Source organism: Sminthopsis crassicaudata, chromosome X (assembly GCF_048593235.1).
Source record: "Sminthopsis crassicaudata isolate SCR6 chromosome X, ASM4859323v1, whole genome shotgun sequence".
Lineage (NCBI taxonomy): Eukaryota > Metazoa > Chordata > Mammalia > Dasyuromorphia > Dasyuridae > Sminthopsis > Sminthopsis crassicaudata.
Window position 1 is genome coordinate 83,796,068 of NC_133623.1, and position 12,793 is coordinate 83,808,860.

The 12,793-nt window shown below is 38.0% G+C and overlaps 2 protein-coding genes across 6 annotated transcripts in view; one reads left to right on the forward strand and one right to left on the reverse strand.

Annotated features, from left to right (window-relative positions):
• Positions 1-12,793, reverse strand: part of LOC141549151 (transcriptional regulator ATRX-like) — a 463,311-nt gene that overhangs the window by 93,992 nt on the left and 356,526 nt on the right. The window lies entirely within an intron of this gene.
• Positions 1-12,793, forward strand: part of LOC141549154 (transcriptional regulator ATRX-like) — a 48,407-nt gene that overhangs the window by 9,842 nt on the left and 25,772 nt on the right. Inside the window, exons 1-3 of one of the 5 annotated variants that reach the window (XR_012484248.1) lie at positions 3,852-3,939; positions 4,361-4,415; positions 7,849-7,962. Coding sequence is in view for 2 of the 5 variants with exons in the window: in XM_074278539.1 (XP_074134640.1) it covers positions 4,395-4,415 (21 nt within the window). In the remaining 3 variants the exon portion in view is untranslated. Of the gene's footprint in view, positions 1-3,849; positions 3,940-4,360; positions 4,416-7,848; positions 7,963-12,793 lie in introns of those variants that run through there. The other 4 variants (XR_012484247.1, XM_074278538.1, XM_074278539.1 and 1 more) reach the window with 4 other exon arrangements.

Genomic DNA, 12,793 nt, shown 5'->3' on the forward strand with positions numbered 1-12,793 from the left:
TATCTGAAAAGAATCAGTTTAAGTCATAAGGCTTAAGTCAATATTTGCAAGAAAAGGAGGAGATAGGAGACATATTTTAAACAAATGTAGAAAGAAGACTGGCTCTGGAAGAAGTGCAACTGCTTATTACAGGAATGAAAACCCATAGATATGCCACTGAAATATTAATTTTTTTCATCATCTGGAAAACTAGAAAAGAAAGTAATAATAGATTTGGTTTTAGTTATTCAGGTTTGTCTACTTTATTATGAGTAGCAAATGGACTCAACTTCTTGGGAGCCTACTTCATCGCTTAAACTTTAAGGCAGAGGGACTTTCTTCCTCAAGTTCTTTGGGGGATAGCGCCTTGGCTTCTTTAATTTGTCACTGGCTGGAGTCTTCTCCAACTTTGCGGAAATTTGTTAGTCTGCTCTGGGATCTCCGCAACCTTGGAGGCCTTTCTCTTTTTACTTGTGGTGTTTCAGCACTGAGCCTTTGTCATGTAGAATCCTTTATCCCCACTTACTCTGCAAAGTTTGGAGTATTTTCTTTCAGTTCCAACCAGTATCTTCTGTATCCAGTCCTTGCTGTTGTGTTTCTCTTGCTCTTGATTCCTTGTATCCAGTTCCCATCATTGACCCATATGCCAGCTCCTCTTCCATGGCATTCATGGGTAAATAACATTACATGACGTATCTGCAGAATGATTCACTTAAAAAAAAAGTTATTGATCTTTTTCCTCTCCCCCCTACCTTCTCATTTCTCTGCCAGTTTTAGCTGCATGGATTTTGGTTGGAGAAAAGCTTTTTCATTTTGTATAATCAAAATTGTTCATTTTATCTCCTTTGACCCTGTCTGTCTTTTGCTTGGTCATGAGTTCTTTCCCAATTTCTACAAATAACATTCATTTCTTCCATGCACCTCTGTTTAAGAAGTTAGCCTTTAAGTTCCCATGAACACCCAATTGCAGCCTGACTCTTGTCTTTTCAGTGAAATGTTCTGTCCTGAAGTTCTGCTAGACTACTTGCCAGTTTTCCTAACAGTTTCTATTGAAAGTTGAATTCTCCCATAGCGAAGATCATTTGTTTTCTCAGTCAGGTAAATACCATACTCTTTTGCTCCTGGGTATTTTGTACTTGATTGGTTCCAATAACCAATCTTTCTTTCCCAAGGATAAATTGCTTAATGATATTGGCTTTGTAATGTAGTTTTAGAGTCTGGTGCTGCTAGGACCTCTTTCTTCCTATTTCCCACCTTAATTTCCTTGGTATTTTCAGTCTTTGTTCATCCAGATGAATTTTGTTATTTTTTTAAAACTTTTTCAAAACATGTGTAGGTATTTTGATTTGTATTGCACTGTTATTAAACACTTTAGGTAGTATTATCATTTTTATGGTTTGGATTTTGCCTAATAGTGAGTAATTCATATTTATCGAGTTATTTAGATTTGTTTTTATTTGTGTAGAAAGTGAAGTTTATTAATTCAGTTTCTGTGTATATTTTGGCAAGTAAACTTCCATTTATTTTACAGTACCTGTAGTTACTTTCACTTTATCTTCTTTTCTCTCTCTGGTGGGTTTTATTGGTAATTTATAGAATATTGATAACTTGCTTGGGTTACTTATACCCTTGGGTCTTTCTGTAGTTGTTGTGTTTCATTTATGTTTTTAGTTCTTTAGAGTTCTCTAAGTAAACAACGATATCCTCAGTTGTAATCCCAGAGAAACGGAGGTAAGACAGAGATTAGGTTTTTAATACTTGAATAGTGGAAAATTTGGAGTAGCAGAAACAAGCTAGCCAATGGGACTCTTGTCTCAAAGCATCCAGCTTGGAGCAATTAGTTCCAGAGACTTTTATAGGGTTCCAGCTATCAGGAAAACAAAGGCAAGGCACTATACTAAATGATGAGACTCTGTAAAAACCAAGTGCTATGTAATGAATTTGAAGAGGGAACCCCAAAACTGAAAATCCTTAAAGGAGAAAACCTCCTTCTACTCTGCCTCAGTGAGGGGACTCCACCCCAAGTAGAACCCGTTTCATGTTTGTTATCTGGGTGGGGTCAGCTCTGTCACAAAACTCATTGAATCCAATTCAAATTCTAGCCCTGGCTGAAACCTAGCCAGGAGCCAACCTGGGACTCCAGCCATGAGCCCCAGCTTGTACCCAAAGCCCCCCATTATAAAAGGGCCAGACTAAAACCCTCTCTTGCAGAGGTTCCAAACTTGGCAGCCCTACACTTGGCACCCCAAGGGTCTCTGCCCTCTGGAATACTGTTTCCAGTACCCTCCTCTCTTTATCCTCACCCATTTCCTTAACTAGACTTTAACCTTACTTCCAATCTTCATAATAAATCTCTTTTATCAGTCCAGCTTTTCAGTTCTTTAAATCCCTTTAGGAAATCCACAGAACTCCCTACTTTTGTGCCCCCACTAGACCTTATTTAACTCCCTGACCACCAGAAACACTCATTTCATTTGGGAACCCCAAATCTAAACCTCATTGCATTCTTTCTGAGATTATAGAACCCTGATTTGGCTTATAATGGACAAGTTAAATGCTTTCAACTGATCAACTAAAAGAAAAAAAAAGTTTGTTAAAAACCTACTGTTGCTCAGTTGATGGGTTGCTGTGCTATATGCTCCCCTGCCTAAGAGACTAGCTTTGGGAGCCTGTGGGTCTTCACAGGTGAATTGTCCAAAGGCTTCAACTCTGCCTGGCTCCCTACTGGGAGCTCTCCTCATTCCTGGCCCCTCTCCTCCTCCCCCTCCCACTACCACCAGCACTACTACTATTGCTGCTTTGGGCACTCACTGCTCTCCTGTGCCAGCAAGGCAGGCAGATGTGCTTCAGATAAATTCTGATGGGAAACAGGGATTTTGAGGCACAGAATACCAATTTCTTTCATATCTGAGCACAGGTTCAAGGACAGGAAATTGAACAGGAAGTGTAAAAGTTACAGGAATGTCACTTTAGTACTATCTGAACGACCCTAGGCAAGTCAGTTTTACTTCATTTGCCTCATTTGTAAAATGCGGTGGAGAAGGAACTGAAAAATTACAAGAAAGCCCCACATGGTTCACAATGTCACGTGACTGAAGTGACTAATTATAATAGTGACCTCATCAGAGTTGTGGAGACCTTTCAATAGCTTCCTGTCAGTAGGAGAAGGATTATGTAACTTTCTGGTGATGAGAACGATAGAAGATGACTGGGGATGTGCTAGAAAAAGATAATTTGGCAGCTGTGAAGAAGATGGAAAGATGAAGGAAGTGGGAATGTACTGCCTGGGGCAGCTGTTTGTGATGAAAAAGGGAAGATATGGAAATAAATGTAGCAATTATTTGAATATTTGGAGTAATGTTTCCATGGTGATTTTGAAAATCTAATTTATTTTCTTATTATGGTATTTTAATTTTCCAAATGTATACAATGATAGTTTCCAACATTCACCTTTGCAAGCTCCAAATTTTTCTCCCTCCTTCCTCCACTCTCTCCTCCCTGGACAGGAAGTGATGCGATATGGATTAAATATATGCAATTCCATATTCATCAATGGTGATATTGACAGAAGTTTGAAAATGACACAGTAGCATAATAATGGCAAAAGAAAAAAAATGGGGAAAGGGTGACGAGGAAAGAAGGGGGAAATGGGGAGACAGGGTGAGGCAGGAAAAGAAGAGAAAATGAGAGACATGGGGGAGGAAATTATGAGGGAATCAGAAAAAAGAGAATGAGTGAGAAGAGGGGGGTGGGGAGAGTGAAGAGGAAGTGCAACACAGTTTCTATGGAAACACAATCTTGGAGTCCTGCTGTGGTGTAGAGAATCTAGAGCAGACTGCTTTCCGGTTTCGAGGATTGGCTTACTGGTTGTCCAATCATCTTCGCTGCTTCTGGTTGCTCGGTGGGTGGGTCCCATCTTGGAAGAAGTAAGATGGCTTCTCCTGAGCTCCAGCTCCCGAGGTAACTATTTCTCCTTTTAAAGACATGTTTTTTACTTTTACTTTCCTCTTATTGTCATTTCCTTTAGTTACTTAGTAAACATAAGTCCTTTCTATGTTTCTCTGAAGAATTTTCCCTTTATTTTCAGTTTGTTATTTTAGTTCTTTTCCGGCCTCGATTTGGCCTCGTTTAGTTTTTCCTTTTCCTCAACCATTTAGAGGGATTTCAGTAAGTTTTTTTCTCGACATTGAGAATGTCATAGTTGATTCCCCTAGACAGGATCTGTGACATTTTCCGGCTTTTATATTGTTGGAATCAATTGCTCTTGAACCATTTAACTGACTTGACTTTTAAAGTGTTCTATTGCTGTATGTTTCTTTTCTTCCGTTGAAGTTATTGGTAACATGAACGATTTATTTGGACCTTACATGTTTTTTCCTAGATAAACTCTGTGGAGAACACAGTGATCTTTTTCAATGGAAAGTCCCGAAGACGAGGTAAGTGTGACTTCTTCGATTGTAAATGAATTTTAAGTATTAAAAAAAATCCTTATCATTTCTGATCCTGTGGTAAAATGTTTTATGAATCCAAATAAACGAGCCAGGCAGGGAAGAGGGGATGTTAATCACTGGTTGGGTGTTTCTGATTCTTAATTCTTTGGCCACAGGGGAAAAAAGGGGCTTTTGTGACATGTAACCCACTGAGATTGTATGACTCGTGCCTGTTACCATTAAGGCAATATCCAATGTGTAATAACAATTCGTGTTTCCTGATACACGCTTGTTGTGTGTGTATTTAAATGTTTGTTGACATAAGTTCACTTTTAAACATATTATTTTTAATGTAAATATATCCCTTCTTAATTATACCCTGCTTGAGGTTAATTGGGGAAATGAAAGAATAAAAAAGGCTCACAGCAGAGAACAAAAGAACAATTTACAAGGAAGCAAAAAAAACAGGGACACTTACTAATATAATTTCTCCTACTTATATACGTGTGTATATACTTTCTTAAACTGGTAATTTTTTGAATATATTTTGAATTTTCTTTGATGTTCTGCTGAACACTTGACAGTGTTCTCTTTGGTTTTATTTTGTTTCATATTTCTTTTTTATTTTTCTCTTTTATTACTCTTTTAAAAATAAAATAATTTTTAAAAAATAAAGTGTATAGGGCATTCATAATTAATTTAATGAAAAGATGGCCACTTGGGAGTATGATGGTGTCCTTGACAATCATAAGGAATAAATTGTTGCAAACGATGTAAGTCTAAATATGACAGAAAATATATTCAAAATAAAACTTAAAATTGTTTTTCCAAACAAGCCATAGGTTACATCAGGATGTTTGTTTTCATTGCTATAATTCAGACATTCCAAAAATGCTAATTATATTAGCCAAATTAGTAAGTTGAAGATAAATATGTTGTGTGGACAAAGAATAAACTTTGTTAGATAAGAGGATAGTATACAGAGTAATATTAAAAATTTCTAGATAATTTATTCATAAGGAAACAAAGAACCATAGAAAAGAGAGAATAAAGAGGGGGAAGATCTGCAAACTCCTTTCATTCAAGAAATATTAGATGAGATGTTTAGGGCCCTTGCACTTATTATGTTACTAGATTTGCTTCCCCTGCATCAATTTCTGGTTAAAATAGGGAAAATCCTGGGAAATGGACAAAAAAATAGAGCAAAAAATGAAAATAGCTCAGGTACTCAGCAAAAACATGTTTCCTGAGAATAGAAGTGCAAACTCACTTTCTACCTCCACCTGCCTTTCAACATGTAGAACTGCATGTGAAGGAGACATCCTAGTATGTGTAAGATTAATTTTCCTATACTCCTTATTTCTGACAAGGATGTCCGCCATCTTTCTACTCCCTCATGCTTACAGTCTAGGACTCATTCTGAACTTCTCAGTGTCTCTTACCCTCCATATCCAAGTTGTCCCACCTTCTTAACCCCTCTCAGATACTCCCTTTCTCTCCTCCTCATACAGGCCCTCTTTATAATTTCACACATAGAAAACGGCAATATTCCTGACTTGAGTTTTTCCCTCTTTACTCTAGTAACCTTTCAATCACTACAGTGATTTTCCTAAAACACCTTTTCAATGATGCCATTCTCTATTCCTTAGCTCTTCCACCCCACCATTCCCCTATCAATAAACTCCAGTGGCAAAACCAACTACAATATACTTGGCCATTCAAAAGCCATCATAACCTACCACTCTTCTGTCTTTCATGTTCTTCTCACCTTACCCTCTATGATACACTAACACTGGCCTCCTGGTCATTCTCTGAACAAGACCCTTTATCTCTGGGCATTCTCTGATTTTTCCCCATCCCTGAAATGATCTCGTTACTCATTTCTAGCCATTGATTAGGTTCCTTTAAATCTGAACTAAAATCCTGCCTTCTCAGGAACCTTTCCTAGCCCCTCATAATTCCATTGTCTGCTTTTGTGGACTTTTCCCATTTATTCAGTATATGGCTTCTTTTAATCTGTTTGCTTATTATCTTGCTATTAGCTTCTCAGCTTCTTGAGTACAGGGACCATCTTTTTGTCTATTTTTGCATCTCCTGTGCTTATCTCAAATCAGTTGGAAATTGTGGTCTGTCATTTATTGAAGTAAACTCTGGGATCTGTTACTTGATGTCACAAACAATCTGACTCAACTGAAAAATGACTGAACAATAACATCTTTGGATAGCTTTTATCCTGGGAAATTTTGACCTTTTTTTGCCAGTTCTTGGTTTGTCTCCTGACGCCGGTGTATGCTTCCAATATTCATCTTCATTTTCTACCCACTGTTCATTTAGACACTGACATTGAGGTGCATCAGCCATATAGGTGAGGTTTTAATTTACCTCAGGAAGGATAAGTGCCTCTCTTCCTGCTCATCATTTTTTTCCTCAAGATTTTGACCTTCTACTTCATTCAGCCTTATTTTCCTGAAGTTGTAGACCTATACACCTAAATGTCCAGGGACACTTGATCTGCCAAATCTAAAATAGTTATCCTTCTACCCTCCACCTCAGTCCTAATCCTATTTTTAACTCTAGGCTGCACTTCATACTCATGTTATAGTATCTCCTCTTTTCTTAGACTTATTTTACTGCCTCAATCTCATTCTCTCTCTCTCTCTCTCTCTCTCTCTCTCTCTCTCTCTCTCTCTCTCTCTCTCTCTCTCTCCCCCCCCCCCTCTCTTTTTGCTGGCTTATTATTCATTTTGCAATCTACTTCTTGGCCTTGGGGCCTTTCATTTGTCTTGGTGATTTTTCTGCACCAAAGGCTTTAATTTTCACCACTATACAGTTTACACCTGACGTATGTATAAAAAGCACATTGTAGCTGTTGCATTTTTCCAGGCCCACATCTGTCTGGTATTGCTCCTATATTACACATAAGGAAACTGAGGTAGACAGAAGCTAAATGTCTGATTTATAGATACAGGCACTTTTGTGTGCTGTCTGTCACTGATGACAATGAGAGCTTCTTGAGTTCAGCGACTTGATTGTCTATTTTTGTTATCAGTGCTCTGAAGCTGTGCCAGATGGCAGGTCTGAACTTTTGGTCTTGGAGAATAAAACTTAAGATTGTAAAAGGATGTGGGAAATTCGAAATCTTTGGAATGGTTTTTCCCTCTGAGGATTAGTATGTGAAGAATAATAAAGATGGAATAGTAATGCTCCACCTTCCTCCTGTGGCTTTTTTCTAAAGAATTTCATTTTGAATATCACAGTAATGGTTTTAAAAATTTCCATTTTGCAAGTAATAGGTTGTGAGGAAGTCCCTTAGCATCTTGGAACAAACTTGTCATTCTATTTTATCCAGTTGTTTTTAAAAGTTTGTTTTTAATTCTGATATTCAGAATGGATTCAGTGTTTTCACATAATTAGCATCACGATTATTATTAAATTATAGGTAATGTGATTGTACAACCAGAACCAAAGAAGAAGGAAGACATAGATAATTTACAAGAGCTTGAAGTTAGGCACAAAAGCAGAATGAGGATTAAAACTTCCAAAAGACATGTTGGTAAGTACTTTAGTTTAAAATCAATTTCAAAGTATAATTTGTAAAATAATATAAGAAATATTGAAAATCACTGAAAGATATGCCCTCATATAAAGAGACTACAACAATATTGTAATTGGAAAGAACACTGGAAAAGTGTTTTCTTCCTGTGATGGAGACAAAAATGGAGTGACAATTCCTGTGCCTGTGACAGAGGTGTTAAGACCCTGGGTGAGAGGTATTTTTCTGCAAGCAAACCAGGAGTGTTCAGGTTAATGCTGTTCCCTGGGGTGGGTGGTGGGGTGGCCAGAATAGGTGGAGGGGAGATGGTGACATTCAGGAATGGGGCCTTTGCTGATGGTGCCTCAGGTCGAAGATGTCCATTATCACAAGAAAAAAAAAGAACAGAAACCTGGAGAATTAATTTACTTAGGGAAATGGCCAGTGAGCAAAATAGGAGAAATAATGGTCCGAGAGAGGGGAAACATCTTGAAAAGTAATAAGAGGATTAGGAATAGGAGAATGATGACAAAATGATGTGACAGGCAAAAAAGAAGAAATATTCAGAAAGAGGGAGCAATAAAGTGCCAAAATGTTTGGAAAACCATGGAAGGATAAAAACTATTGGACCTAAGAAGCTGTGTAACAAAAGCTAAAACAAACTGTCAATTTGTAAACATTTATTAACCACCTATTATTTACCTGGTGTTATGCTAAGGATTAAGAATGCAAAGAAAGATAAAACAGAATCCTTTTCTCTCAAAAAACAAACATCATAGTCTAAAGGGGAAGTAACTTGCAATCTACCTTTATTTGAATATTTTAATACTTCAATATTCTTCTCCCTTTGCTCCCAAAATTCTTCCTTAAAATTTTCCAAGTCAAATAAATAAGTTCCAGTTTTATTTTATAAGATTTGAAATGTTCCTCAAACCCTTGTTTGTGGCCTACTACTGATCTGCTTTGATAGGAGGAAATTGGTATTAACACTACAGCCTGTAGTCCACTGTAATGTTCTGTCAGTTGACCTTTCTATCCAAATGTTTCATACAGCACCATAAGCAAATTGTGTTGCTATCTTTCTCAAAACTGATAGCACATTATTATGAACAAATATAATGAAATTTGGGTCACCATGAATTATTTCGGGATGGTTTGTGATTAGAAAGAGGTTAAATTTTTTCACTGGGAGCTTGCTTCATTCTGAACTAACAGTAGTCTTGATGAGGAAACCCCAAAACTCTGAAAAATCCTTAAAGGAAGAAACCTCCTTGGAGTCTGTCTCAGGGAGGGGACTCCACCCTAAGCAGAAACAGTTTCATCTTTGTTATCTGCCTCAGTCTGGGAATTGAATAAATTCAAAATCTAACCCTGGCTGAAACCCATCCAAGAGCCAACCTGGGACTCCACCCACTGGCCCCTTTAGCTAAATCTCTCATTATAAAGGAGCCAACCTGGAGCCCTCTCTTTGCAGAGGTTGCAAACATGGCAGCCTTATGCCTGGCATGCCAAAGAATCTCTGCCCACTGGAACAGTGGTTCCGGTGCCCTCTTCTCTTTACTTAACACCTTTTATTAACTAGACTTTTTCCTTACTTCCAAACCCCAAAATAAACCTCTTTTTTCAATCTAGGTTTTCAGGTCTGTAAATTCTTTTGCAGGGGACTCTTGAGCCACTACTAGCCCTCATTTAACTCTGTGTTCTTGCACCGAATCCAAAAGGGTTGCAGGGGGGCTCTATTTTACACCCTGTGTCCTGAACCTTCCACTTGACCTCAATTAAACCCTAATTTCATTTAGGTACCCCCAATTCTAAACCTCATCAGTCTTGCCATAATGATGATGAAGTGTTTTTGGTTTTATTTGAACTCATTAGAAAGTAGGTTACTGTAACATGCCCTCCTGGCAGTTACAATTACCAATCTGCCCTAGGCCCAACAGAGTACCTTTGACCACTGACCTTTGCAGTGTCAACTCTACCCAGTTCGCCTCCTCTGAGTCCTTCAAAGGTCTCTGGCCACGATCTCTTGAATCCATAGCTTAATAAACGGTAGCGCACTCAAGAACAGCCACGTATAATCTTAAAAGCCTTTATTATACCTACTCACATAATGCCCTGACTTGATGCCCTGACTTGTTGGTTCCCTAGTGAACACCTGGTCTGAAGACCCACGTGTTCACTACCAAACTCCTTACCTCTCTCGGCTATCCATCCGCTTGGCTTGACTACCCCAGGTTAGGGAGCCAGTTTAAAGAGTGCCAGGTTAAAGAGAGCGACTGCTGTCTGCAGTGGGCTTATAAAGGGCCTGTGAGGTCATACACACAGCCAACCAGTGAGAGAGTCATCACCCATTACAAAGCTATTTCAATATGGCCAAGATCCCACCCACAGGGCAGTCCTAATATCCACAGAGATTACTTCCTGGGGCACTCAATCTCCTGTTTTGCTGTGGCGCTGCCCATTTAAAAGACCCTTACAATTTCCTTCTCTTGTTTTGCAGGAACCGCATCCTTACAGATTACATTTCTAAAAATCTCTGTTTGCTTTAGCTCTTGCTGTTTGTAGTTCACCTTGACTTTCTTCTTGATCCTTTTTGTTAATTCCTTTCCTTTCTCCCCCTTCTTAATTTGCTTTTCAGTTGTGTCTGAAACTCTGTGATTGTGCTGTCTGTAGGGTTTTCTTTTTTGTTTTTCTTCCTTTGGCAAATATATTAAGAAATCATGATTAAAACCCCAGTTTTTTTTTAATATAATATATTCTGCTACCCCTACTCTTTATTTTATCTTTGTATATTTCATTATTACATGCTAGGTACTATGTACACATACACGTATGTCTCATTTTGGTTGAAAGCAACAAGCTGTTGACTTTAACTTTGTCCTCTATTTCTGCCTTATGTGTAATTTAATACTTGTGTATTTTCCTCCTTCCTATTTGTCCCACTCTCCTCCTCACCTTATTTACCCTCTTTCTCCTTGTTGCTGTCTTACTTCTTCCTGCCACCTTGCTCTCCTACTCCTTCTCCCCTCTAAGACTTCTTTCCTATCTGATAAAAACAGTGAAGTTCCTGTAGTATCTGCCTCCCCCCGGCTTATCAGTTCTTCCTTTTGTTTCTCATTTAAATGAAATAATTGCTCCTTTTTATCTCTCCCTACACAGTTTTATTTTTTTAGACTTTATCCCTTGTAATCAGGTTAGCCCAAGGTTTTCTTTCTTTTTTTTTATTATAGGTTTTTATTCAGAAGACATATGCATGGATAATTTTTCAACATTGACCCTTACAAAAGCTTCTGTTACAACTTCTCCCCTCTTTCTCCCCACCCCCTCGCCTAGATGGCAGGTAGACCAATATATGTTAAATAAGTTAAAGTATGTGTTAAATGCAATATATGTATACATATTTATACAATTATCTTGCTGCACAAGGAAAATCGGATTTGGAAATAAGATAAAAATAATGTGAGAAGAAAAACAAAAATGCAAGTGGGCATTAATAGGAGTGGAAATGCTATGTAGCCCAAGCCTTCCTTTAAAAAAAAAGTTTTTGTTTAAAACTTAAATATTAAAAAGATTATAAAAAATTTTAAAAAATGTCATGTGTATACCAGAATGTAAGGAGGGTTCAAAATATGTAATAATAAATTCAATTTCAAAAAAGCCTATATAATATTAGAGGACATTGTATTCGTAACTGTCTATCTGCTTCCTAGTAGGTTTTCTTTTGTTCTTGCTTGTGTACTTTTTACTTAATTTTTTCCCACCTTTCCTCCCTTGCACATTCAGACAAGCAGGCTGCAGTAAGTATGCATATATTCATGTATTGATGTACATGTATTGACATATGTATATATAACGTGTATACAGATACATATAAAACAGCATTGACATGGCTGGCATGTAATGAAGAGTTCTCTGTTTTGACTGAATCTTTCAAGTTTTTTACCTAGTCTGGGATAAGTGATTACTACCCCTGCCTTTGTTCTCTAATAAATTCTGCCTCTGTTCATTATTATTTCTGTTTTCATCTCCTCTGACTCCTCTGCTTTATTACTACCTGCCCCCTGGCTTTGCTAGTACTTTACCTGTCTGAGAATCCCTCCTTTATTCTCCCCACTCTCCCTCTTTTCCCTCTCTCTTTATTCCATTTGGACTAATATAATACATTTATTCCCAGCCCATCTTATTTCTTTATAGATATAAAAGACTTTATCCCCTTATAGATGTGCATGTACCATCCTTCCTTTAACCCATGTCTGATATGAGTAGGCTTCCAGAAACCTCAGTCCCCCTCCCCTGTCTAATTCCTTGCTCTTGTTCATTCATCTGTGAAATGGAGTTATTCTTTTTAACTTGTCCTTCCCCATTTTGCTTTTCAGAATCACATCATCCTCTTCTCTGCCTCTGGCTTTCTCTCAAACAAATTACTAATGACAGTCGCAGACATAGCGTGAACATCTCCAAGCAGGAAAAATTATAGTTTCACCTGAGTCCCTTGTAATTCATCCTCGATGCTTACTTGATATTTTCCTTGGATCCTATGTGTCTCTTTCCGACAAAAGCTTGAAAGCCTGGCAGCTCATGGAATGTTCCTTCTCTCAGTTCACTGTTATCCTTCACTTGCTGGATGTGAAAGTTTTGGCTGCAATCCCACTTCTTTCGCTCCTTGACATATACTTTCCCAGGACCCGTATTCTCTTAGAGCAGTTTCTGTGTGGTTCTCCTTATGGCAATGTCAGGTTTGGTTTGCCATCTCGTGCCTCTCTCCTGGGCTCCTTCAGTTCTGCTTTGTGCAGCCCTGTACCACTGAGTAAACATGCATTCAATTCTACCATTCCATTTTCTCCAGAGTTCT